The 26,205-nt window shown below is 42.6% G+C and overlaps 1 protein-coding gene across 1 annotated transcript in view; it reads right to left on the reverse strand.

Annotated features, from left to right (window-relative positions):
- The window catches only part of pip4k2aa (phosphatidylinositol-5-phosphate 4-kinase, type II, alpha a), a 39,235-nt gene that overhangs the window by 9,326 nt on the left and 3,704 nt on the right, over positions 1–26,205 (reverse strand). The window contains exons 2-6 of the mRNA XM_056299618.1: positions 8,686–8,783; positions 8,332–8,428; positions 4,247–4,399; positions 3,365–3,511; positions 2,504–2,542 (exon numbers count right to left, since the gene is read on the reverse strand). Of these exons, the coding sequence (XP_056155593.1) occupies positions 2,504–2,542; positions 3,365–3,511; positions 4,247–4,399; positions 8,332–8,428; positions 8,686–8,783 (534 nt within the window). The remainder of the gene's footprint in view (positions 1–2,503; positions 2,543–3,364; positions 3,512–4,246; positions 4,400–8,331; positions 8,429–8,685; positions 8,784–26,205) is intronic.

Genomic DNA, 26,205 nt, shown 5'->3' on the forward strand with positions numbered 1-26,205 from the left:
CAACAAACTGACCCTCTGCTTTGTGAAATATTGCCCCATAGTAGAATGACTCACAGAGCCATTTTCTGCTTTGGGCTCAGCAGCACCCCTAAAACTGCAAGTAAATTAAAAAAAAAAACCCGAGCTATGCCTTATGTAGAAAGAAAAAGAAACATGTTTCATAACAGTATCATATGGGCAAAACAGGTTGTACTGAAAGCATGCAGTGCAATGAGGCTGGTCTGCATACACATCAGAATGTGCATCAAAATTAATGTCCTCGGAACAGAGATGCAGATAAAGATTATGTATCATGCAGACACATGCATGAGGGGGAGTCGGTCATGCAATCAGGACAGAACCCTGCAGTGCTTGTTGTTTGTGTGTGATTGTGTGTGTGTTTGTGTGAGAGATAGATGGAGAGAGAGAAGCAATTTTTTTTTTACACACACCATCCCTCATAAAGTTCATTTTTTTGCCTACCACAGAAAATATTCTGACTCTGACCATTATTTGGACACAAAGTGTGTGTGCCAGGGATTAAACTACTTTACCCATGAACCAGAATGTCGTATTAGACTTAAATCAGGCTACTGGACTTCTGTGAAAAAAGGCAACACGTTCACTCATAACCAATGTCAAAAATAGTAGTTGGTGTTTGCTATTTTGGGCATCTCAGAGTACGTTGGCGATATTGCACGTGGAGAAGCCAGCATGATGCTTTTCAATCCCATCTCTTTGATATCTGAGCCCTAGCTGTGTTTCTAAGATTTTCTTCGGGGTGCGTGTGTTTGCACCTATGTGTGTGCACGTTTGAATGCACTGTATTAGATGTGTTATCCATGCAGTATATTCTAGAGGTAAGTCAGAACAGAGAAAGGCATGGTGTCAAACAGTGTTTATTGCATTATGCTCTTGATCAGTAGTTTCAATAAAGTTTTTGGTAGTAAGGAGAGGAGACTACTAAACTTATCTAACAGCAACAGGGGCTGGCAGAATCAGACACCAGCATATCATCTTACTTAAATGTCTGCTGATTCTCGTTAATTTCCATTGTTAGTCAGTAAATAGTGTTTCACGGATGGCTGAACCTCAGACTGAGGTCATATGAGGCTCACACGAGTGTTAAATCCTGAGCCACTTTATTTTTCCACTCCACTAGTGTTTTGCTTCATATTTCCAGTTGGCTATATTTAGTTTGGGGATTCCTTGAGGTCTTCCATGCCCCACTGCTTAGTGCCCCAAGATTAAGCGACCCTCACAGTGCAGTGGAAAGATCAGACCTCTTAGGGTCAAACCACGACACTGCTTATTTAGAGGGACTACATTCCTGCTCAGCCATCATTCACACACAGACACGTGTATACACACACACACAGAAAACCACCCTGGACAAGTGAGTCAGTCCTTCCATTCTGCTGAACTGACAGGCCAGTCAGACAGCAATACAAAGTCAAAGTGTTCAGGGACGCTGTCTGAAGCCTTCATCACTGACCACACCCAAAGACACATCACATCAAAAGTTCCAGCGCTCCAGAGACTCAGTTATATTCACTGAAGCTAAACTAGGTGCTATCCAATATTTGCCAAAAGTCTTCTTCCAGGTTAAATTCATATTCATTAGCTGCAAAAAATCTTTAAACATTATGATAAAAAGTTAAAAAGAAGGCACGGGGCATTAATATGACCTCAGTCAGTGACATGCCTACTTCTTGACAGATTGTGCTGGCCATAGCATTCAATCTGACTTAAGAGACAAAGACTCAAAACAGCCCATCTTTCACTGTAAAGGGTGACCTTGGATACATTTTCCAGAAATATCAAAACACACTAAACGCCCTGGTTACACATACACACACGCCACTTGCTCAAGCATATAGTCCTCCCGTGGTGCTGACAATGCACCAAACACCCCAAACCAAGCCATGACTTTCGATTAAAACGCAAAGCCACACACGCATACATGGCTGCACACGAGCACATCCTGGGCCCTGGCTACCCCCCCACTCCCACCCCACCCACCCACACACACACACACACACACACACACACACAGAAAAACACACTTTAAAACTCCGTCTTTCTCACAGACAGTCTCACACAGACAGCAAGCAGGGGGACTGATGGGACCTCACAAGCAAGGAAGAGGGCAAAAATGAGGCAAACTAACGACACCAACACAAACTGCGTGCAGAGGCGAGAGAGGGAGACGGGGATGATGAGACAGGTGCCAAATGAGGAAGATGGTTCTCTGCTATTGTCATCCCCTCCAAAAGACAAACAAAAATAAGACACTGATGTTGGTACTTGGGCCCTTTGGGAGATGACAGTAGGCTTGGAATGGCCAGAAGCTGTGTTGGTTGTCTGAACAACTGGAAACACAGTTCTCTCATTCTCTCTCTAACACGCTCAACCTCCACATGGCTTTTAATGGACATGGAGTGTTAGTTTGTCCAAAATAAATCAGTGTTAAAGCATGTGTGGGCATGTGTTGGCAGTGCGAGCTAGGGCTGGTTGACAGTACCTTCTCCTTGTCGCTGGCCTCTCTTGCCACAGTGGATCCCTAGAAAAGAGAAGCACATTATTCTCTATTAGTGGGATGCAACTGGGGCGCACCAGCAGGGGTTAATCTTTACTGCAATCCTCCAAATGCATAATAACATGGTTCCCATCTCCAGCCATTACGTGGCATTCATTTTGTGTCTGTCTTTATGTACAATCAGATTTACTCTGAGATGCAAAATGGCACCAATGTGGCAATCCCTCAATAAATCAAAGGCTCTGTTAAAACATGTCCACAGGGCAAGATATGAAAAATTGTACAGAGCATGTCTGAAGGTGTTTTAGTTTGACAACTCCGTTGGTTTTATTAATAAAAAAGAAAAAGGAAACTTATCATATTGCATTTTTATTACTTCTAGTGCAGATAAGAAGCTTTTTTTACACACTGGCCACAGTGACAGGTATATCTTACAACTCACCAGCAAGCTTAACTTTGACAGCTGAATGGATTTGTAGGATTGAATAGAACCTTCAAATGGTAGTTGAGCACTAGCTGAAATGTGCAGTAGTCAGGAGTAGACTAGTTCACCAGTCCTTGTTAAAATTTATCAGCATTTTAACCCGCCCTGCTTTTTTCCCCCTGCAGATACCCCTATGTTCCTAAGTCCACTGCAAATCTCGACACAAACACCAAGGGAAATCAACTAAATTTTGGGTATATCCACAGACATTCTCAAAGACAATTTTAGAGCTTAGTGGGCAACAAAGTTTTAACAGGGGGCACCGTACTGCAAGTACAGAATGGGCTTTTGTATTTCCTCTTTTCCTTCTCCCCCTCATTCTCACCTTTTACCCCTATGTTCATCTCCCGCATGTTTCCTACCTTGAGGTCATACTTTTTGTAGACGGAAAGGCGGTGGGAGAAGACGTTGCGTGTGACAATCATGTAGGTCTCATCTCCGTCCACTGTGAGACGGTACATGCCCAGGAACTGAGGCAGCAATGTGTTACCATGGCACTCCACGATGAACTAACGGAGGAGAGAGAAAAGAATATTTTCTCCTGATTGATCTAAAATTATGTCATTTATGTTTGCGTGTCAGAGAAAAAAAGCAACACATCTTAATGACTATTGCTACAGCACCAAATACTTCACCCCCACACTCAACCTTATCATTCACCCTAAAATCCACCTCTATCCTGACTCATCAAGTGTAGTCATAGCTCTGTTTTGCTCAGAACAGGGTGGTGAGTTAGTCAGTGAAGGAGTGCATTAAGTGAGTGAATGAATGAAAGATTTTACTGTGCTCATGTGTGTTGTAGGCCTGTGGGCGAATGCCTTATGGAGACAAAAGAGAGGAGGAATAGAGGAAAGAGGATGTGAATTGTACCTGCAGGAGCAAACTGTTGGCCTATCTGAAATCATCTAAAGATAAAGAGAGAGAAATAGCCATAGAAACATGGACTCAAGAGAGATGTGTGGTATCAGTGTCTACTGAAGGTGGACATTCTCAAGCGAGTATGCATTCTGATGTGTGTTTTTTTTTTTGTATGTGTGTGCCTCGAGTATTAAAAAGTATCAGTTGTCACTTCAAATGTCTGTGTTTGAGGCCAGTGCTTGGTAGAACTTCTGCTTATCTTATGAGGGATTGTTCGGCCTGAATTGTGTGAGTCTGTGTGTTGGTATTTTCCTGATGTGTCGCGATTTGTGTATTTTTAAATCAAATGTATTGCAACTCAATTGTGTTTCTGTCCATGCGGTCACCTGATGGTACTTTTTGAGGATGTTATGCATCTCTGCTACGTCCTCACTGCTGATGGTCTTGATGACATAACGTTTGTCATAGGAGGTGTGGAAGCGGGCCCCACTCCGTCCCTGAGCCTCGCTATTCAAGGGAGCGCTACGCGTCAAAGAGTTCTGCAAACAGAGCAAAAACAAGGAGGAGGTTAAATTAGGGCCATTTATCACAGATAACTGGCCTATCTGAGATGTGATTAATCGGTTTGACTTCTTGAAAATTTTCCTCTCTGGGCACAAGTTATATCATTCACTTAAGTTTAAATTGCATAACCTATGCTGGCTTGATCTGATTATGTATGATGTTAATGCTTTTGATGACTATTATGTTCTGATGTTAGTTTCACATCTCAGATGAGCAAAAATAAATTTTCCAGCTAATGTGAACAGCAAAGTTCTTTAATTTTTCTATTTCATTCTATAGTTTTGTTCTAAAAACATCACATCCAACACCCAGACAGTCAGCACTGGTGCCACCCAGGGATGTGTGCTCTCCCCTCTACTCTTCTCCTGCTATACAAATGACTGCACCTCAGGTGACCCGTCTATTAAACTCCTGAAGTTTGCGGATGACACAACCATCACTGGCCTTATCCAGGATGGTGAAGAGTCCACATATAAATGGGAGGCTGATCAGCTGGCCCTCTGGTGCAGCCATTACAACTTGGAGCTGAACGTGCTCAAAACAGTGAAGATGACAGTGGACTTCAGGAGGAGCCCCCCCCAACACTGCCCCCCTCACCATACTCAACAGCACGTTGTCTGTGTTTAACACCTACAGACTTCTGGGTTCCACAATCTCCCTGGACTTAAGTGGGCATCCAACATACACACAATCGTCAAAAAGGCCCAGCAGAGGATGTACTTTCTTCACCAGCTCAAGAAATTCAACCTGCCTCAGGAACTGCTGATTGAGTTCCACACTGCAATAATCCAGTCTGTCCTCTGCACAACCACCACTGTCTGGTTTGGTTCGGCCACCAAACAGGACACGGACAGACTACAACGGACGGTTAAGTCTGCAGAGAAAATCATTGGTGCCAATCTGCCAGACTCAGGAAATGGGCAGGCAACATCACTGCAGACCCATCACACCCTGGTCACAACCTGTTCCTACTCCTCCCCTCTGGTAGGTGCTACAGAGCACTGTACCTCAAAACAACCAGATATAAAAACAGTTTCTTTTCACAGGCTGTCATTCAAATGAATGCTTAACACTGCCAAATAAATCCAACCCTTTTGTATATACTGTACTGTACATTGTCCATAAACTGGTACGCTCTGTCATGTCCATCTACCTCATGCATTTAAGTAACTTGTTAACATCTATTTCAGCATCTCTGATATATTCTCTGCACCACTGCACTTTATCACCTCTTATTTCGCCTGTATATAGTAAATCCTTGTGTATTTATCTGAAGATTGTTGTGTTGTAATTCTATGTTAAGTATACAGAGAGCCACGAAACCGGAGTCAAATTCCATGTATGTACAAACCTACATGGCCAATAAACATGATTCTGATTCTGATAAAATATCAGTTTGTTGATAAAATATCAGTTTGTTCTCCCCCTGTTAATTTTATCCAAAATACAAAGCCTGACATCAGTTTTAGGTGGCAGAGTTTTGGGTTACTGTGTGCGGACAACTTTCCACATGGAGAAATGAACTGAGTTGGGTTTGTCTTGAACTTACGACCAGATTTTCTTTTACAGCTGGGGGATACTTCATATTATCATAAGTGGCACGAAGGAAAACTTTTCTTTCCTGACAAATTGACCTTTTCCTGCGTAGAAGACATGAGCTACTGAGGTCAAGGTAAGGTTACTACAATGGAAAATATTTCTCAAAAGCGGTTTCTTTAACTATGGGTCGGAACTCAAAATGGTCCGTCTCTTTTAGGTACCATTATGGTTTAATTACCCGGGTCCATATTCAACAACAGCACTGGTGATGTTTTAATTGACTGGTGTTAGACTACATTTGCTCCATTTAACTGGACAACTTCAAATGATGTCCAAAAATAAATCTGAGTGTAGTAACTTGTCTCAGACCACCATCATCCTTCCTGCCTTTGGCCCACCAGATGGCTCTGACCTTATGTCTGCTGCCCAGATGAACCTCCACAAAGATACTCCTATGTTGAGGCACACTCACACACACAGACACAGAAACAGCTGCTGCCCACAAGTTTGAACACTAAAGCAACATGATCCTACGTGCCTGGACCAAACCCACCTCTACCCCCACCACCCATTCCTTAAAGATTCTTTGTGTCCTTTGCCCTTAGCTCCAACCCTACCTTCTTCTACACCAAGCATGTAGAGGCCTTGACCCAAAGTAAGGTCTATACTTGGGTATCTGCTTCCGGAGGGGGGCCTCATCGAAAGAGTACCAAAAAGTTCATGTTTTGATGAACTCAGGTCTTAAGTTAACACTGAATTGGGTCCCAGGCTGAAAATGTGTAAGCCATTACACCTTCATTACGCCTTTAAAAGCGATATGTTCAACTCTTTAATTTCACTTAAATGATTCTCTATGGGGTACTTATCACAATGTCGGAACAATGTTTATGTTTACACATCAGTTTCCCTCTTTCCAAAATTAATATTCTCAGAATTCTCCCCCCCCCTTTTCCCCCCAATTGTATCTGGCCAATTACCTGACTCTTCCGAGCTGTCCTGGTTGCTGCTCCACCTCCTCTGTCGATCCGCGGAGGGCTGCAGACTACCACACGCCTCCTCTTATACATGTGTAGTCACAAGCCGCTTCTTTTCACCTGACAGTGAGGAGTTTCGCCAGGGGGACGTAGCACGTGGGAGGATCACGCTATTCCCCCCAGTTCCCCCTCCTCCCTGAACAGGCGCCCCGGCCGACCAGAGGAGGCGCTAGTGCAGCGACCAAGACACATACCCACATCCGGCTTCCCACTCACAGACACGGCCAACTGTGTCTGTGGGGACGCCCGACCAAGCCAGAGGCAACACGGGGATTCCAATCGGTGATCCCCATGTTGGTAGGCAACAGGATAGACCGCTACGCCACCCAGATGCCCGGTCATATTCTCAGAATTCTTTACTAAAACCTCAATGGGCTTAGAAGCCACCACCCAGTGATCTTATTTGCAGCCAGTGGTACATAATTATTGTTATGAGGAAAATTACCAATACAATGAGGAATAATGCCAGTGAGCCCAATTTAAGACACAAGCAAAGACTTAAAGGTCAAATGCAGAAACACTTTTTGTAATTTAATGTCACAAGTGTCTCATGAAAAAAAATGGCTGTTTGATATTCAGAATGTTAAGGCATTTGCTTGTGCTGGCCAGTGTGTTTAACACCCCCTGCTAGAGCCAGCCGAACCCTAATGTAAACATCAGAGAGGACAGCTGCACTGAGCTGGGACACACTGACCTCCACATACTGCCAACTCAGTGCCTGTCCTGGGAATGGGGATTTACTAGGAGAGAGAGGGAGAAGAAAATAAAGAGAGGGAGTGGGGTGGAACAAAAGAGGGAAAGGAAAAAGGGCTGTGGAGCAACAGACTCCAAGTCAGACCTGGGTCATTTTTTTTCCTCCGAATGACTAGCAGCTTTTGTTTAAACCTTCTCAGAGAACCAGAGAGATGTAGGAAATCAGAACAATGCATCAGGATTATTCAGATAGTATCAGATAAGTTTCCAGTCACAGAGAATTACACCAAACTGACATTCATCTATCGGAAATCCTCAAAGCCGGAGCTTTGTGGTTTACGTCTTCTTCTTTTTTTTTTTAGAATGGAACAGAATACTCTTTATTAGTAATCTTGTACATGCATACAAAGGAAATTTACTCTCTGCATTTAACCCGTCCTAGTTGTGTAGCAAGGAGCAGTGGGCAGCTGCAGTACCTGGGGACCGACTCCAGTTATTTCTCCCCATTGCCTTGGTCAGGGGCACAGACAGGATTATCAACCCTAACATGCATGTCTTTTTTTCCTATAAAATCAATGTAGTGGTTTGACTTTCATTAATTGTAAATGCCTTTTGGTCTCGCTTCCTCTCTGTGTTCATACCTGGAAGTCCTGATCATCAATGCCAAACCTCTCCCGGAGGTTCCGGAACACCAGAGGGCAGTACTCCTTGAACTTGAAATGGCTTGGCATGTTCTCTCTGCAAACACACACGCATGCACATACAGATATTGAAAAGTCGATGGAAAAAAACAAAAACAAAAACAAACCCACTTTTCACTGCTACAGGCAAAGACCCTTCAACACGAGCTTAAAAATCAGGAAGGGTGGAACACAAGATTCAGAGAATTTATTTAGACAAGAGATGCTACGCCTGCTTATCATAACAATGACGTTCTGTTTACAAAAATGACCTGCATTTTTGTACGTATGCAAGGAAGATAGAAGTTAACCTACTTGTTGAAGAGGTGGTTGTCCACTTTAATCTTAGAGTAGGCCTTGAAGTCATCTGGCATAAGCATGATGGGAATTTGAACGTGGCTTAGCTCGTTTATCTAGAGAGAGAGACACACACACGAGCAGAGATCAGTGAGGTGATCAGGAATACATATAACAGTAAAATCAATGGGAAAAACACAATTTCCCATTAAAAGTGAATTGTATTCTGAAAACCCTGGAAAGAAATCATAATAATAATAAAAAAATAAAAATCACATCGCAGAGACATTTCGCAAACAACTTTGACTAAATATCATATGTAAAATGCTGGGAAAATAACAGTGTATAGGGGCAAAAATACTGAAGGAGAACCTGTTGATGTCAAGTAAACCAGAAAGTGGAAAGTCCATGGAGCTTTTATGTTTATTTTTCACAATTTCTGATACATGTCTGGCAGCTGGGCTGTCAAATGTCAATCATGTGGACATGGATTTAGGACATTTCCCAAAACATGTTGGTACAGCAGCATCACAACGTCAACACAGCAGTTCTGGAATGGTTTCAGCAGGTGCTGACATAACCTTTTCCACTGTGCAACACAATCTCAACCAATAAAGTCAACCATTCTGTACACTGCTACAAAGGTCAACACGCCATTCACATCATCAGCCTATTTATACTTAACCTCTGAATAGACAATGAAGCGAACAAAAGTCAGTGTCACATCTCACAAAAGCCAAACTCATCGTTTTAGCACACATTCAAGTATTCTGCAAGTCTGTTGTGACATATCCACGTGCACCGCATGTACCAAGACAGATGGCTGGGTGGCTGTCAGTACATTCTGCACTTTGCTGTAGGTAACACAAGAACAGAGCAGAGACTTTATGAGGGTGCCTGGAAATTTTTATTGAGCCAAGGCTAAGACATTTCAGTGGCAAATCAAATGAAATATGAGACTAATTTTCAATGGAAATAACATGCGCAATTGAAAAGATCCATTTAACTGGGGGGGGGGGGACAGCACTGAGGAGCCTCTTTAGCCCTGTTATTCCAGACTAAGTAGGCTGTATTGAGCTGTATAAAACCCTTTAACAGGGGCTTACGGGTGGTGTGGCAATCTATTCCATTGCCTGGGATCACTGGTTCGAATCCCCATGTTACCTCCGGCTTGGTCAGGTGTGTTTACAGACGCAATTGGCCGTGTCTGCGGGTGGGAAGCCGATTTTTTTTTTTGATTTTGATATACTTTAATGATTCCCATGGGGAAATTATGCACTGCATTTAGCCCATCCTAGCTGTGTAGCTAGGAGCAGTGGGCAGCCGCTGTGCTGCACCCGTGGACCATCCTCCAGATCATCTTGCCATGCCTTGGTCAAGGGCACAGACAGGAGTATTAACCCTAACATACATGTCTTTTTTGATGGTGGGGGAAACCGGAGCACCTGGAGAAAACCCACCATAAACACGGGGAGAACATGCAAACTCCACACAGAGGATGACCTGGGATGACCCCAAGGTTGGACAACCCTGGGGTTTGAACCCAGAACCTTCTTACTGTGAGGCAACTGCGCTAACCACTGCGCCACTGTGCTGCCCCATGTAGGTACATGTTCTGGTTGCTGCACTAGCGCCTCCTCTGGTTGGTCAGGGCGCCTGTTTGGGCGGGGGGGGGGACTGGGGGGAATAGTGTGATCCTCCTACGCACTATGTCCCCCTGGCAAAACGCCTCACTGTCAGGCGAAAAGAAGCGGCTGGCAACTCCACATGTATCGGAGAAGGTATGTGGTAGTCTGCAGCCCTCCCCGGATCAGCAGAGGGGGTGGAGTAGATATCGGGACGGCTCAGAAGAGTGGGGTAATTGGCCGGATACAATTGGGGAGAAAAATGGGGGAAAAATCCCCCCCCCAAAAAAAACACCCTTTAACGTACATTTTGAGACATTTGAAGTACCTGCCCACACCCTGATCTGTGACCAGCTTCTTTTTTTTTTTTTTACACAGTACATAAAATATAGTACATAACCCAAGCAGTTTAGAGCTTGACTGTGAGACAACGCAACTATTTCATACAAATCCAAACCAAAATGAATAGCTCTACGACGGGACCTCCACCAAGTCCTGTGAATGCCAGCCTCGTTGCATCAATCAATAAAAAACACGAGAGGCTCAGTGGTGGTCTGGTATGCACTGACCACTTTGTGGCCTTCGCTCAGTAGCAAATCATCTCTTGCATCTTTGATGTCACTTTTCCCCTGCAAGCTTGTGAGGAAAAAATAGAAAATACAATACAAAATACAAAATAAAATATACAGTTGGAACACATAAATCATGTTTGCTTTCTGCAGAGGCCAGCATAAAAAAAACTCCCTTACCACTGTGTGCTACCAAACTTCACCATCTAGAGCACTGGAGGAAATTATATTCTATCAATAACTTCTCATTTATGCATCAGTATCTACTTAAAATATACGTATACACAATGGGAGGGAAATGCAGAACAAGAACTTTCCTAATACTTTCCCATCTCCACATTGGATATTTATGAAGAGCTACTCATCTGCTGTGTCTTTTACTACTCGTGGGACTGTGTTAAACCTGTACTTGTTTGTATCCATCGCAGCTAAATGTTACAGATCTAAGAGCTCTCTGCAAACTTTTATAGGAAGAGTTTTGGCATGAGTGCGGCACTTGTAAACCGGGGCTAACTCTGGAGGAGAGAGTCAGCCCTTATTAGCATCGTCACACACAGCACCATCAAGGTTTGTTGAAGGGTTTCAGTTTTCAGATTCTGATCATATGACAGTATGAGTATGAATTTATGTTCAAAGATTAAATGTGATTTATGTACAAACAAAATTCAAACACATATAAGAGGTATCAACTATGTATTTGTAACTGTAATTGTTAAACATTGACTTGGATAGTTCTACAGAAGGCTCCCCTGAACCCTCCACATGAAGACTGACTAAGAAGAGGGGCTTCAGACTAGGGCTGGTCAACATATATCGATATTATATATCGTGATATGAGACTAGATATCGTTTGGGGTTTTGGCTTTCGCAATAGGGCACAAGTGTTGTCTTTTCCTGTTTTTAAAGGCTGCATTAAAGTGAAGTGATGAAACTTACCAGACTGTTCTAGCTGTTCTATTATTTGCCTTGATCCACTTAGTTATTATATAGGCATTATTGATGATTATTTATCAAAAATCTGATCGTGTAAATGTTTTGTGAAAGCACCAATAGTCATCCCCACAATATCATCACAATATCGATATTAATTATCTTATATCTTATATTCTCTGCACCATTGCACTTAATCACCTCTTATTTCACCTGTATATAGTCAATCCTTGTTTATATGTCTGAAGATTGTTGTGTTGTAGTGTTGTTTTTCTATGTTAAGTACACAGAGAGCCACGAAACCAGATTCAAAATTCCATGTATGTGCAAACCCACATGGCCAGTAAACATGATTCTGATTCTGAATTATTTGGTCCAAAAATATCATGGTATTTGATTTTGTCCATATCGCCCAGCCCTACTTCCAACCCCACAGGGCACAGGCCGTATTATGTCACAAGTGATTCCACTTGGGCTGTGCACCATGTCTGTAATACCTAGATCTGAGATTCGTTCCGGTGACTCAAGCACAGCTTGATACATATATGAGCCAAACCCTTGCGTGGTTTGTCAAGCCAGGTTTCTTGAGTCTATTAATAGGCAGTCTTTGCCAAATCTCCAGGATAGCAACCACTGTAGTAATAATTGTCTTTGTAATTTTCTCACAAGTATTCATTCCTTCATTTTAACAATAATCAAGAAAGCAAAAAAGTGTATGTGTTGCTTTGCACTATACCCCCAAATGTTCTTTTAGCTATACATTCCTCACAGCTTAAGAGTGTGTGCAGACATACAAGTGGTGGTATCATATCACAATTTCAGCAGCTGCTTTAGAAGTTGGTGCCAATATTTTCGCCATCGGGGATTGACTGAGGCTCTGTAATGCTACAGGAGCCTCACAGCAGATGGTGTGGAATATGGCCTCGGCATGATTGACGGACTGACGAAGGCATCTGTTACACTTTGCAGGGCTGGGGGAAAAAGAGTTGTCCTTATCAAAACAAAGTGTTCCTTACTTAAAAACACGTTCACAGATTCTACCCTCAGCATTTAAAACCAGCATAATCACGGTTCAGATTTATTTCAATTACAAACATTTGGGCTTGCTGTCTTAACCTGGTGGTCACCCGCTTGGCAGGTCCTCCTGACTGGCTGGTCTTAGGAGAATGTCAAGTGGATGCAGCACTTTTCTAATTATTTGATACAAAATGAGAAGAGGACACAATATCATGAGGTAATATAAGTAAGAATATTCCCGACCCGTGGCACAAGCCCTGTGCTTAGTCCAAAGAGGGTGATGTGCAAAACAACAGAGTTTGGCCAACTGGATTCAGCCACCATAAAGTGCTATTAACACTGGAGTTATCCAACTAAGCCAAACTGCATTTACTGTGCCATTTTCTGTATGTAGTAGTATTTTGGGAGGCAGGAGATAGCAAACAGGATGTGTTCTTACTTTGAGCACAACACTTTCTTTAACTGTCTTTCCAATGGGTGAAAAGTGCAAATTAGAAATGGAAATCTTCTCACCCTAAGCCTCCTAAGGATTATCATCAGTTTCCTCTTCATGCAGAAGCAATAGAACCGAGTTCCAAAGCATGAGAATTGTCAATACCACTAAAAGATGATACGAAATTGGAAAATGTACGAGGACCGAGGCCAAAAAGACAGCAAGAGAACGATATAAAGAGAGGGAAAAGTGTAAAAAAGAAAAATGAAGCACATCAATGAAACTGAGAGCGAGGGGAACAATCGAAACAGTTAGAAAAGAGACAGCAAGCAGAGGATGCAAGTAGCCGGTTATTACATCTCGGTCTCAGTGCCCTGAAGTGACAGGCAACAGCCACAATAATGCCGTGACACCGATGAATTCTGGGTACTCAGCAGGGAGACATCACCCAGCCAACAAAGCTCTGCTTCACACAGACGCAGTGGAAGAGACAATGCTTCATGATACCAGATGAACACACAGACACACATGCCCACACACAGAGGGGAAATCAGGTCTATTTGATGAGCGGAAGGAGAACCCTTCTTTGAGAGGTGTGCCAGAAAACAACCCTGACTCAGTTTGAAGGTGGCAGCCTCTCTGAAAGGGGGCAGGGGGGACACATTATTGCAATCTGGCCTACTGCAACCCCCCACATGCACACACACACACACACACACACACACACACACACACACACACACACACACACACACACATACACAATCCAGTGTGTCCAACAGCACTGTCATTTTGGCAGCAAACGATGGCACATTTAACCTTAAGATTAACCGTAACCAAGATAGCTACAAAAACAAAAGCAGCACCACGTTTAAAATTCAGGTGAACATATTCAAATCACTGTAGATCGCTTATCCAACCACCAAAAACATTCCTCTCTGGGTGATGGGGAGCTGGATCCAACTCGTGTATCCTATGGAGAGGATTAAATGCCTCCATCCTGTGCACACGCACGCACACACACATACATGCATGCACGCACACACACCTACCTTGTGGTGTATTTTTTTGCCGGTTCCTTCTGACTAAGGTTACACAAAGCTCCTTTGCTTACCTGAACTTTCTACTCTCTTGTCGGCAACTGCTGGGTTTAGTTTGGCTCGATGTGGAGTTGCCTCCCACATACAATCTCACTCATAACGAGGAGATGCAGAAATTAAGTATAAATACATTTTCCAATATGCTTTTTTTTATGTTAAGGCTGTTCTTTGAACACATGGATGACAAATAAACAAAGCACAGGCAATTTGATAACAGCCAAACCGGGGGGCAAAATCCTGGAAAATTTTTATAATCATTTTAGGGGCGATGATGAAGCTATAAATAAAGATGCACAGTCTATTTCATAGGTAATGCCTTCACTTTTTTCCCCATCTGCTAGGCTATCATGTTATCATTCCCGTGTTGAGCGATAGATTGTAGCTCTCGTGTTTTATTCTTTATCCGACACCAATGGCAATGTCGACGCTTATCTACATGCAGCTATCAGCCCCGCAGCCAAGTTTCACACTACCGCTTCCTGTTTGTCACCATGGTGACGAGAGGTGGTTTTCCGGCCCGGAGCAATGCAAGAGTGTGCTGTGGTACTATTGGACAGGAAGTGGGTAAAGTGAGCTGCTTGGTCAGCAGTATGGTAGTGTGTTATCTCTGAACAATAACTGACAAATGGCTTCCCTCATCACAGCTGTTGATGGTGAGGTCAACAGCACTGACAGGACAGAGGGTGCAGCTCCTTGATCATCTGATAAAAAGTGAAGAGGACTCAGATTTGATATCAGAGAAGTAAACTTCTGTTAAGTTAAGGGGCTGCCAAATTATTATGTATGAGCACAAAGAACTCATTAACGGTAAAGAGGTAGACTTTATTTTGTAATATGATCCAGATAGGCAGCTTGGAGTTGATTGTGATACTGAATAGGAAGATCATCCAGGGAAGAAATATGACAAGTCACCACACCTTTTCATCTTTTGTTATTCCTGATAACTCATTAATTGACTTTGCAACATAGTGCCAATATGTGCGCGTGATAAGCCACCAAAAAAAAAAAAAATCATTGAGAGGAAGTGTCAAGGAGAATTAATGCAACATTTCCCTTGAAATTCAAAGACTGAATTTGTCACGTGCTCTCATCAGTTGCTGTTATATCTATCAGATATGCTTTATCACAGTATGAACCCAGCCACTGAGGATGCACAAGCCAGTGCATCCTTAGTGCCGGTCCCAAGCCCGGACAAATGGGGAGGGTTGCGTCAGGAAGGGCATCCGGCGTAAAATCTTTGCCAAATGAAATATGCGGATCATAAATAAGACTTCGGATGATCCGCTGTGGCGACCCCTAACGGGAGCAGCCGAAAGTAGTAGTAGATGCTTTATCACAGTATGTCAATTTTTATTCCCTCTGATCATCATTATCATAATGAAGAAAAAGATCACAATGATCATGATGATATCATGCCAGTTATCATAGCAGAGACTAGATGGGTAATGTGCATCAGTTTCTGCCAATTGGTAAGCTGACATTTACCATTTACAATACATTCAATCCATTGCCCACCAACACGGGGATTGCTGGTTCGAATCCCTGTTTGACCTCCAGCTTGGTCGGGTGTCCTTACAGACATAATTGGCTGTGTCTGCGGGTGGGAAGCCAGATGTGGGTATGTGTGCTGGTCGCTGCACTAGCGCCTCCTCTGGTTGGTCAGGGTGCCTGTTCAGGGGTGGGGAACAGCGTGATCCTCCCACGCGCTACGCCTCCTCCATATGTATCGGAGGAGGCATGTGGTAGTCTGCAGCCCTCCCCGGATCGGCAAAGGGGGTGCAGCAGTGACTGGGACAGCTCGGAAGAGTGGGGTAATTGGCTGGGTACAATTGGGGGAGAAAAAGAGGGTACCCCCCCCCCAAATCATGTTTTCCTTTTATGTCACCAAAGAAACTACAGGCTAACAACAAAGATAAAACCTAACTTTAAGGATTTCATATTCCTTGGCAAGTGAATAGGCCTCGAGTCATCCTCCTCGCAAGCACACCACAACACAATGGTGTGACGAAGGGTCAATATGAGCAGCTGATAGCTGATGTAGCTCCCATGGTGTTGTTGCTGTAAAAAGGACAAACAGTACAGCTACTACGCTGGTGGCAGCTGAGGAGCGACAACAGGCCGTAAAGTAAACAAACAAACAAACAAACACAATAACAGATTTATTGACTGCTGTACTAAACTAGAAACAAGGTTCGAGTTTCAGGAAACTGTGAAGTTATACATGGGTAACCAAGAGCTCATTTTGAGGTTGTCCCTTGGGAGTTGAGGTCGTCCCACAGAAAACTGAGCCAAGCCACCGGGATGAGGGCTTTGTCTTTTTATCTGCAGTAGTAAACAGTGTTTTGGGTAATCTTTGTGTTGTTCAGGTGTTATTTAATGAAATCAAGCGACAAACTAAAGGTTCATACATGATACATAAGAAATATATTGTGCAAACACAACCAGTTGAATGACAAGTCGACTGGAACATGAGGCTTGATGTTCTCAGAAACCATCTCAATTTAAAAACACAAAGTACATCACAAAGTTGCTTCACTAGCTGAACTCAAAACGTGATTCTATGTATTTTGTAAGCAAAGCGGCATGTTTTATTGAGAACAATCACATAATTAGGGTGGTAAATGTAGCTAGTTTCTCATGAGGACTGACTGAATTTATTTCATACACTCACAATTTGTCAATTTAACCAGTAATCAAAGCTTGGGAAGTGACTCCAAATGCAATCTGACAAAAATTCGGGAGTTGAATGAAACTATGATAGACAGCAATAGATCAATAACTTGCTGCTAAAAGCTGAGCAAATGTGTGATAGCAGCTACTGTTTTTTTTAAAGACACCACACAAAAGTCTCCTCACAAATGAAAAGATAATGAAGATCAATTTTTGAATGACTCACAGATCTGACACTGAACATCATTTTTCTAAGAAAGCCATTTTATTTTGTCATTGTAGTCTTACAATGAATTGTATTCTTACAATGAATGTGTTCTCTGCATGTAACCCATCCTACTGCATAGGAGCAGTGGGCAGCTGCAGCACCCGGGGACCAACTCCAGTTCTTCTTTCCACTGCCTTGGTCAGGGGCACAGACAGAAGTATTAACCCTAACATGCATGTCTTTTTGATGGTGGGAGGAAACCAGAGCACCTGGAGGAAACCCACGCAGACACGGGGGGAACATGCAAACTCCACACAGAGAGGACCTGGGACGGCCTGGGGTTCAAACCAAAGAACTTCTTGCTGTGAGGCAACAGTGCAAACCACTGGGTCACTGTGCACACCTTACACTAAGGCTACTATGTGACAACAGCTTTTTTTTAGTCATTCAAAGGACACATCAAGTGGTCCATCTTCATTGCCTCATGGAAATCTCAGCCGTCAGAGACAACCAGACCACCGTAAAAGTCGAGCCCTGGCATACAATTTCTGGCTAATTTTGATTTCCTTGGACCTTGAAATTTCGAGTATCATTAATCTCTGCCATGATGAGAAACTCTTTCTTCTTCTACCTACAGCAGATTCAAAAATTAAATGACTTAACAAAGGTTTGCCTTTCCTTGCCTAAAGAAAATATAATTACTGGAGGTCCAAAACCTACTTTCGGGTTCTGAATCGGTCTTTGAAAATAATTGATGTAGACAGTACTGAGTTATCGTTGTTCAGATAAGACACGTTTTCAATTAGTCACTTGTGTTCATCATTTAAATTCTGTTTACAAGCTATTGCTGTACAAGTGGCTCTGATGAAGGTGTAATTGAGTCTGTCATGTAGTGCTATAACCCATCTGTTCAACAAGAATAGATTAGACTCAATTGCACACTCAAATGTTCATCATGCCAATATATTTCAGAGAGGAAACAGGATTTCACAGTCTATAGGTACTGCACTATTTTCAATATTCAAACGTCCTGCCATTAAAAACAAAATTTGTTAGTTTCCAAATTCCTACATGAAAAAAAAAATCATACAGCAATACAGACACATCAACACCTACAAAATACACACAATGCATTTCTTCACCAAAAATGTTATACTGTAATTGTAATGGTTAAAAGTAACTAAGAAACAAACAAGCGCTGCGTCTTTATCTGCAATGTATACCGCATGTATTCTAAGCAAACAGGAACTACACCTTTGACTGACGAGTCAACTCTGATAATACTTACTAGACCACAGATAATATTATACATAGGCTACATATTAAAAAATACAGCACATGTCCTTGCTCAATGGATCATACAGCGACATAGCAGCCAGACAGTGAGCCTCAAAGGTCACATTGTAGCTGCAGTGGACCATACTAAGTCTGAAGTTGACCTTTATTGGCCAGTTAACAATGCCATTACATCATTACTTGGCCTGACGTATTGCCCAGAACCATTCACATTGTAAGATGTAAACCAAATAACCAATAAAAAAATAAAGACACAGTCAGCCATAGGAGTTGCCGCCTAATGCCACTACTCATATCAAGCATTACTATGTGGCAAGGTGCATACAGTGTGTATGTAGTATAGCGGCTGGGTGTGGATTCAGGTTTTAAGTGGCTGGGCCCAGTTGAGGAACAATGGCAGAATGGAAAAAGACAGGAAGAACTTAATCTCTCATTAGAAATGAGTGGGAGTCGTTAAGAAAATAAAACCTTAAAAGATCACATTCCTATGCTGGACATGTCTATTATTGGGGAGGAAGAAGGAACAATGTGGTGAGTCTGTCTCATGGCAACAAATTATGCAGGTCATCTCTCGTGGTCAGCTGAGTATTAAAGTGATTAAGGTGGCTTTCACACCTATTTGCAGCGGACTTTGTGAACTTTTTGTTAAGTTTGGATCATTCTTCGAGTTGTGAATGCCTCATATGAACTGGACTTGATATATATCGGATATATACCAAGTCAAGTTGCACTTGATTCAACTCCTTTGGATAACCATGACCTGGATGAATGAGAACATTCACAGACACTCATATGAACTCTGGTGCACACCAAATGACTAAAAGAGTCGCCAAAAAAACAAGGATTTCGGTCCTTTTCCAGACGTACCGTGGTGCCAATCATATTGGGTCTGACTTTATTAAGAATGGAAAAAAAAGGAAATGAGGTCATGTGTGATGTCTTGTGGGTTCACGGCTGTGTTCTGGTTATTTTCAGCTTGGTAAATTTGCTATAGAGGAATATAAAGGCAGAACACCATGAGTATTTAGATTCAGAAAATGGACTGTGTCCGAACTATTTTCTCTCGAATATTACACACATTAAACAAGTTAAGCTAACATCAATAAATGCCACAACAAGAGGAGGACACATTTCAAACAACGTGTGATATGACCGCGACTGCTGAATGGACAGTTCCATTCAGCCACTGCAGCCCAACTACACATCAAACATAACATTACAGAGGTACACACAACCAGAGCACCAATGGCGTATAATAAATAACAAGTCAATGCAGAGCAAACAACGGGGGTAGTTTCTTCTCTGGACCTTGCTGGCATTGTTGTTTTGGCAAAGAAATGCTGAATAGCCATCATTCCAAGTCTTTCAAGAAAGCGTCTGTGAGCAGAAGTTTGCAACGTAACCTGTCCTATGTCCGCCATGAGTGACCATGTCAGTAGGCAATCGCAATATCACAGGATCAATAATTAGACCATCCAAGAAGTTTGTTTTATGAGAAGAATAATAGCAACACGCACACACACACACACACACACACACACACACACACACACACACACACACACACACACACACACACACACACACACACACACACACACACACACACACACACACATTTTCCGGCTAATGCTAGGGGGTTGAGTGAACCCCATAAACCTTGAAAAAATATTAACACTGTAACAAAGTGTCTTTGAGTACATGTTTGTTGAATGTTTGTTGACATCATGGGTTCAGACAACACTCCCTGACATCTCGCTGTTGTCGGTAGTGAGATCTCTTAGTTAGCCGGTCACAGCGACAGTCTCTGTTTAAGCTAATGCTATGGAGCAGTCCTTACAGTTTCAGGGTCAGGGGTAGCCCTGCCTGCGGTGATGTGTCTTATTAAAAAAAAAAAGTTAAATTAGCAGCTTCCTCTCGTCTCTCTCGCTCCATCTCCATCTCTCTCTGCATTTTTCTCCCTAATCATTCCCTCTGCTCACATCCATAGTATGCAGAGGTCAGCTATAATGAGGACATACTGATTATGAAGGTGGAACAACAGTAATGTATAACTCTGCGAATGTGTGCGCGTGTGTGTGTGTGTGTGTGTGTGTGTATGTGTGACTGAGAGGAACTGTGCAACCGCCACTACAGTCACACACTTGCATACAACCAACAGTTTACACTGGATTTAGATTTGGCCTACTGAATGCCACTTAATTAACACCTGCTATTACCAGCTCCTTCAGTCTATATTCTCCTCACACCCATACAGACACAAAAACAGAGACCCACAAGTCCACAAACCCCTATGGACAACAAAGCTATAAGCAAGACATCAATGTCATTCAATGTCACTGTCCCTTATGGCGTAATACTTGATTATCCAATGCAGCAGTCACAACACAATCCTCTATGTGCTGAAACATTCACAGACACAGAGATGTAGGGTGACTGCGGAGCAGAGAATGCCACATGAATTATAACATAGCCTACATCCAACATCACTTCACATACATCTGAGCAGCACACACAGACACATGCCCACACATAGGGAGTCAGCACTATGAGAGGTCTGCTATTAAAGGATATAAAGGTTTAGACAGACTGAACAACAAACAGGCTTATGGTATTTGACCTGTCCTGCTAACTGGAATCAAGCAACTCAGCTACATGTCACACTGCATTTACTGAAGGTGAGAAAATCCATGTGGTAATGCCCGGGTGGTGGTGCACATCCACATACAAAGACGCACTCAGGCCTGCAAAAACACATTATTTACAAAGATTTTTGGACGCAGACACGTCAGTATCAGTATTAGGCATTTTTCATTGCCTTGGGATGCAAAGATTCCATCTTTCCTGTTCTCTTCACCCATATTCATTACACATATTAGCTGCAGGTCGCTCCTGTGGATATTTATAGAAGCCCCCTGTTATGCAATCCAGAACCAGACACAGCTACTCTGAGTCAGAGTGAGAGCAACAGAGAAGGAGAGAATAGTGAGAAAGAGCGATAGAGACAGCACACAAGAAGAAAGAAGCAAAATGGGGAGAGAGAGAGAGAGAGAGAGAGAATTTAAGAGTCAGCGAGAGTGAAGAGAGAGGACCTCGTAAAAATGGGGCTTTGCTAGAAATAAAGAATGAACCTGGCGGATGAGAAAGCTCTGAAGGAGAGAGCGGTCGAAAGGATAGACAGTAAAGAGAAAAATCAAGCAGGGGGAAAAGAGAGGAAACAGAAAAGATAAATGAAGAGGCACTTATGACATAGCCTATAGGAAGGGTTGCCTATACGAGTTCTTCTAGCAGATGATGAAATAGTTTTTTGCATTTTTCATTATTTTTTGTTATTGGCAAGTGCATAAGAATTCTGGTTCCCCTACATAAAAAACCCACTGGTTGCTGTAATACTCGATAAATTAGCTGTATACACTACTATTGAATGTATAGCCCTCTATCTCGCCACAAAATGAATGGCCATTTTCATTGTGCATTTGGACATGCTATGACTTTTAGGGTCCCCCATAGCCAGAACAGTAATTCACTACAACAGAGAAGCTATTGTTAAAAACTGCTTTGCTCACAGCTTGTCATGACTGGAAGGACTTGTAAAATAACCTCAATTGTTTTCTTTTCTGGTTTAGAAAACAAAACAAACAAACAGATAACAAAAAAAAACCCCAAAAGAAAAGAAAGTGAAAGAAGGGACAGGAATAAGAGAGGCTGACATAACAACAGGTTGAGAGCTGGACAGTTGGTGCCTTAAGCCACTGCAGCCAGTGATTCAGCTTTGAAAAGAAAGGAAAAAAAATCGGCCCAATAGTGAAACCCATTCTGACATGTTGTCGTTCCAGCAGAGCACTCAAACACCCCAAGGAATCTCCAAAGGAACAGACAACGGCTGCATCCCGTTCTCACACACTCTTAACCTGTGTAGGAGGCAAGGCAGTGCAGGCAGATCTCTATCCATTTCCCCATTGTGGCAACAGTATTTCTGCACAACAAAGGAGCTTAAGGAATAATGGACCAAAACATTAAGTCATGCACTTTTCACAAAAAAATAGTGTTTACAATACCAGATATAATGGGGTGTCTGAATAAGAGTAAACTTAGCCCTTAAACCCCAAAAACAAAAAAAAAATACTGGGTTAAAAGAGTGTACAGGATTCAAAGCCAAAATTTCCCAAAGACGCTATTCCTTCCAAAAACTTAGAAAAAAGCAAGTAAAACAAGTTTTTTGTCTCTCTCTTTTTTTCTTTATTTAAATTTGCGGCCATGTACACTCTCCTTCAACAACCAGATGGACCTGGCCAAAAATTGTGTGTGTGTGTGTGTGTGTGTGTGTGTGTGTGTGTGTGTGTGTGTGTGTGTGTGTGTGTGTGTGTGTGTGTGTGCGCGCAACAGGTTAGTTTTTCACAGAAGAATTTTTGCAAGCATCATGAACATTCGATCCTTTAAACCCTACACCAGCATATTCTAAAAAATAAAGGGAGACCAAGATCGTGCCCTTGGCAGTTTTCTTTTCTCCCCAATTGTTCTTGGCCAATTACCCCACTCTTCAGAGCTGTCCCGGTCACTGCTTCACCCCTTCTGCTGATCCAGGGAGGGCTGAAGACTACCACATGCCTCCTCCGATACATGTGGAGTCACCAGCCACTTCTTTTCACCTGACAATGAGGAGTTTCACCAGGGGGATGCAGCGTGTGGGAGGATCATGCTATTCCCCCCAGTTCCCCCTCCCCCCCAAACAGGTGCCCCCGACTGACCAGAGGAGGCGCTAGTGCAGCAACCAGGACACATGCCCACATCCAGCTTCCCACCTGCAGACACGGCCAATTATGTCTGTAGGGACGCCTGACCAAGCCGGAGGTAACACAAGGATTCGAACCAGCGATCCCCATGTTGGTAGGCAACGGGCTTGGCAGTTTTCTTTAGGAGTCTTTCAAGGCAGTGTTTGTGTGCTTAAGTGTGCAATGTAACCTGTCCTATGCCCACCACTGGTACGAGTGATCATGTCAGTAGGTTAGTGCAATATCACAGGATCGAAAATTAGACCGTCCAGAAGTTTGTTTTACAAGAAGAATAATAGTCACATATACAAAAGCGCCCATGCTTACAGTGTGTTCACACCAAACACTGCCAAACTTTGGCACAGCATGATTCAAAGAACAGTGAACTTAGAGAGGCGATATGGTGCAACAAACCACCGTTTTGCCTCGAGATAAACAAAATGGTTGCTTGCTCGAGCTGAAAAATGGTCAACTTAAGCACTGACTTTCACAAGTAATGAACCAATCACCTTAAAGCATGGCTATTAGAAAGTCCCTGTATCTCAAACTGAGTTGTTCACTTTGAAAATGTTGGCTCGCCGTTATTTTGCAAACAACAAAAACATCTTTATTTATTTATTTTACTACTTTATTAATCCTCATGGGGAAATTCCTTCTCTGCATTTAACCCATCCTAGCTGTGTAGCTAGGAGCAGTGGGCAGCCGCTGTGCAGCACCCAGGGACCAACTCCAGTTCATCTTGCCATGCCTCGGTCAAGGGCACAGACAGGAAGGAGTATTAACCCTTACATGCATGTCTTTTTGATGGTGGGAGGAAACCGCAGCACCCGGAGAAAACCCATGCAGACACGGGGAGAACATGTAAACTCCACACAGAGGACGACCTGGGATGACTCCCAAGGTTGGACAACCCTGGGGTTCAAACCCAGGACCTACTTGCTGTGAGGCAACAGTGCTAACCACTGGACTACTTGCTTGGAAAGAACGTTTGCACACTAACATTAGCTCGGTGGTGGCCACTCGTCAAACTATCTTTACACTATTCATTCTGATTTTGCGAACAGAGTGACATCATATTTGGTGTCGTGTTCAGTGTGAACGGAGCTTTATATAGCAAGTTAGCCCACAATTGCTCTCTCCATCAAAGCATTATAGGTCATGCATTTGAAAGATGGCGAGCTCTACATTTGGAAAAAGGATTCAGCAGTGTTGCTGACCTTGCAATATTTATGTCATGCAAGTAAGTGACCTTATGCAGTTATCTGTAAGTGGTGAACCAAGGACAGGAGGGATGTAGCTCACAACAGTAACAAACAGCAAAAGAATAATAAATAAAAAACAGCATAAAGGTGGCTGATTCCCAACATTACAGATACTTTTAAGACATGAGTATACTTGCTGAAGTAACACTATGATTGGTTTGTACAGGCAAGAAGAAATGCTGCAGCGCAAAAGAAAAGTCACACTGGCTATGGTCTACGGAATGCACACAGGCTCGCTGGCTCAACTGGTCAGTTTCTTCACATAGTAACCCAAAGTGTGCGATCGTCTTCAGTTGGTCTCATGAGCATCTTTTGACTCCATTTTTCTTCTGGTTCACTGTTCTTGTTTATAATCTCCATACCAACAATTTGTGGACAACAAACAAAGCAGAAAAAGCGTACACACATTTGTGTATGATGTGATTACTGGTTGACTTCTCGACGAATTCATTTCAATGTTAAGTACATTGGGACCTTTACAAGTTACAAATGATCTATTTACTTAATGGGCACTAAAAAACTCAAAATTGTGTTTTTTAATGCTCATTTCTTTACATTTAAGCATGGAAGTGAGGGAGTTAAGCTAAGGAAGACTGATGTTGACCTCTTTATTTCACGGACTTCTGTCTGAGTTCTCTGTCTTACTATGAACTGCAATATCCTTTGGATTTAAGTCATAAGCATTCAGAGTATGGCACAGTTTCACATGGTTGCTCATTCTGTTTAAGCACACATAGTAAGCCTATATCCTCTGGGTATTAAGACGGAGAGTGTGAAGATGCCTCTCATGTTGCTCTTGCACAAAGAATACCAGTGAATACCACTGAATTAAGAAGTGTCTTGTTAATCTCAGCGCTTAGCAACACCAGTCAGTATCTGTATTTCCTCTTTAGCTGGATATGAAAAAATTGAGATGCAAAGCTGATGCCAGTAGGCCTTTGTCTTAACGGCATTTTAAGGCGGGAGAATGGGAACACCTCTTGAGATTGTTGTTGGGTGTGAGAAAGAAAGCCAGTTCCACAGGCACATAAAAGGGGGAATATCACTCAAGGAATTCACAGTATTTTTCTGACTTGGGACAGCTCAAGATTTGAAAACCAGACCAAGTCTCTCCCAAACTGAGAACTCAGAAAGCCAAGATTTGTTGCTCAGCTGGTATGTCATGTAGGCTGACAACTAGGTGGATGATGAATGGCAGACTAAAGCTTATATATAGCTAGACCCAGGTTGGTTCAATCCTTTACACTTGGTACACCAAAAAATTAAAATCTAGGCCTTAGGCCATCCCTTTCATCAACTGTCCTCAATTCTTCTACCCTGCATATAATTCCGCGGGACTCAAGTACATTAATCCAAATAGTTGTGACAGTGTTGTGACAGTGTGATCAGTAGAAAAGACCATTTACTTGCATGTTTGGGGAACTACCATAACCTTTTTTTTGTGTCAGGAAAACTCATGTCAGGTGAAATGGTAGATTATAGTAAAATTTACTGATGATGATGAGGATAGATTGATCCTGAAGGAAATTTAAGCTTCAAGTAGCTTAATACAACACACAATTAACTACACACAATAAAAGTTAGCAGCACACAATAAAAATTAACCTGTATAGAGTAACTGCATTGGGTACTGCATCAACAATCCCAATATGTACA

The sequence above is a fragment of the Lampris incognitus genome, chromosome 19, assembly GCF_029633865.1.
Source record: "Lampris incognitus isolate fLamInc1 chromosome 19, fLamInc1.hap2, whole genome shotgun sequence".
In the NCBI taxonomy this organism is placed as follows: domain Eukaryota; kingdom Metazoa; phylum Chordata; class Actinopteri; order Lampriformes; family Lampridae; genus Lampris; species Lampris incognitus.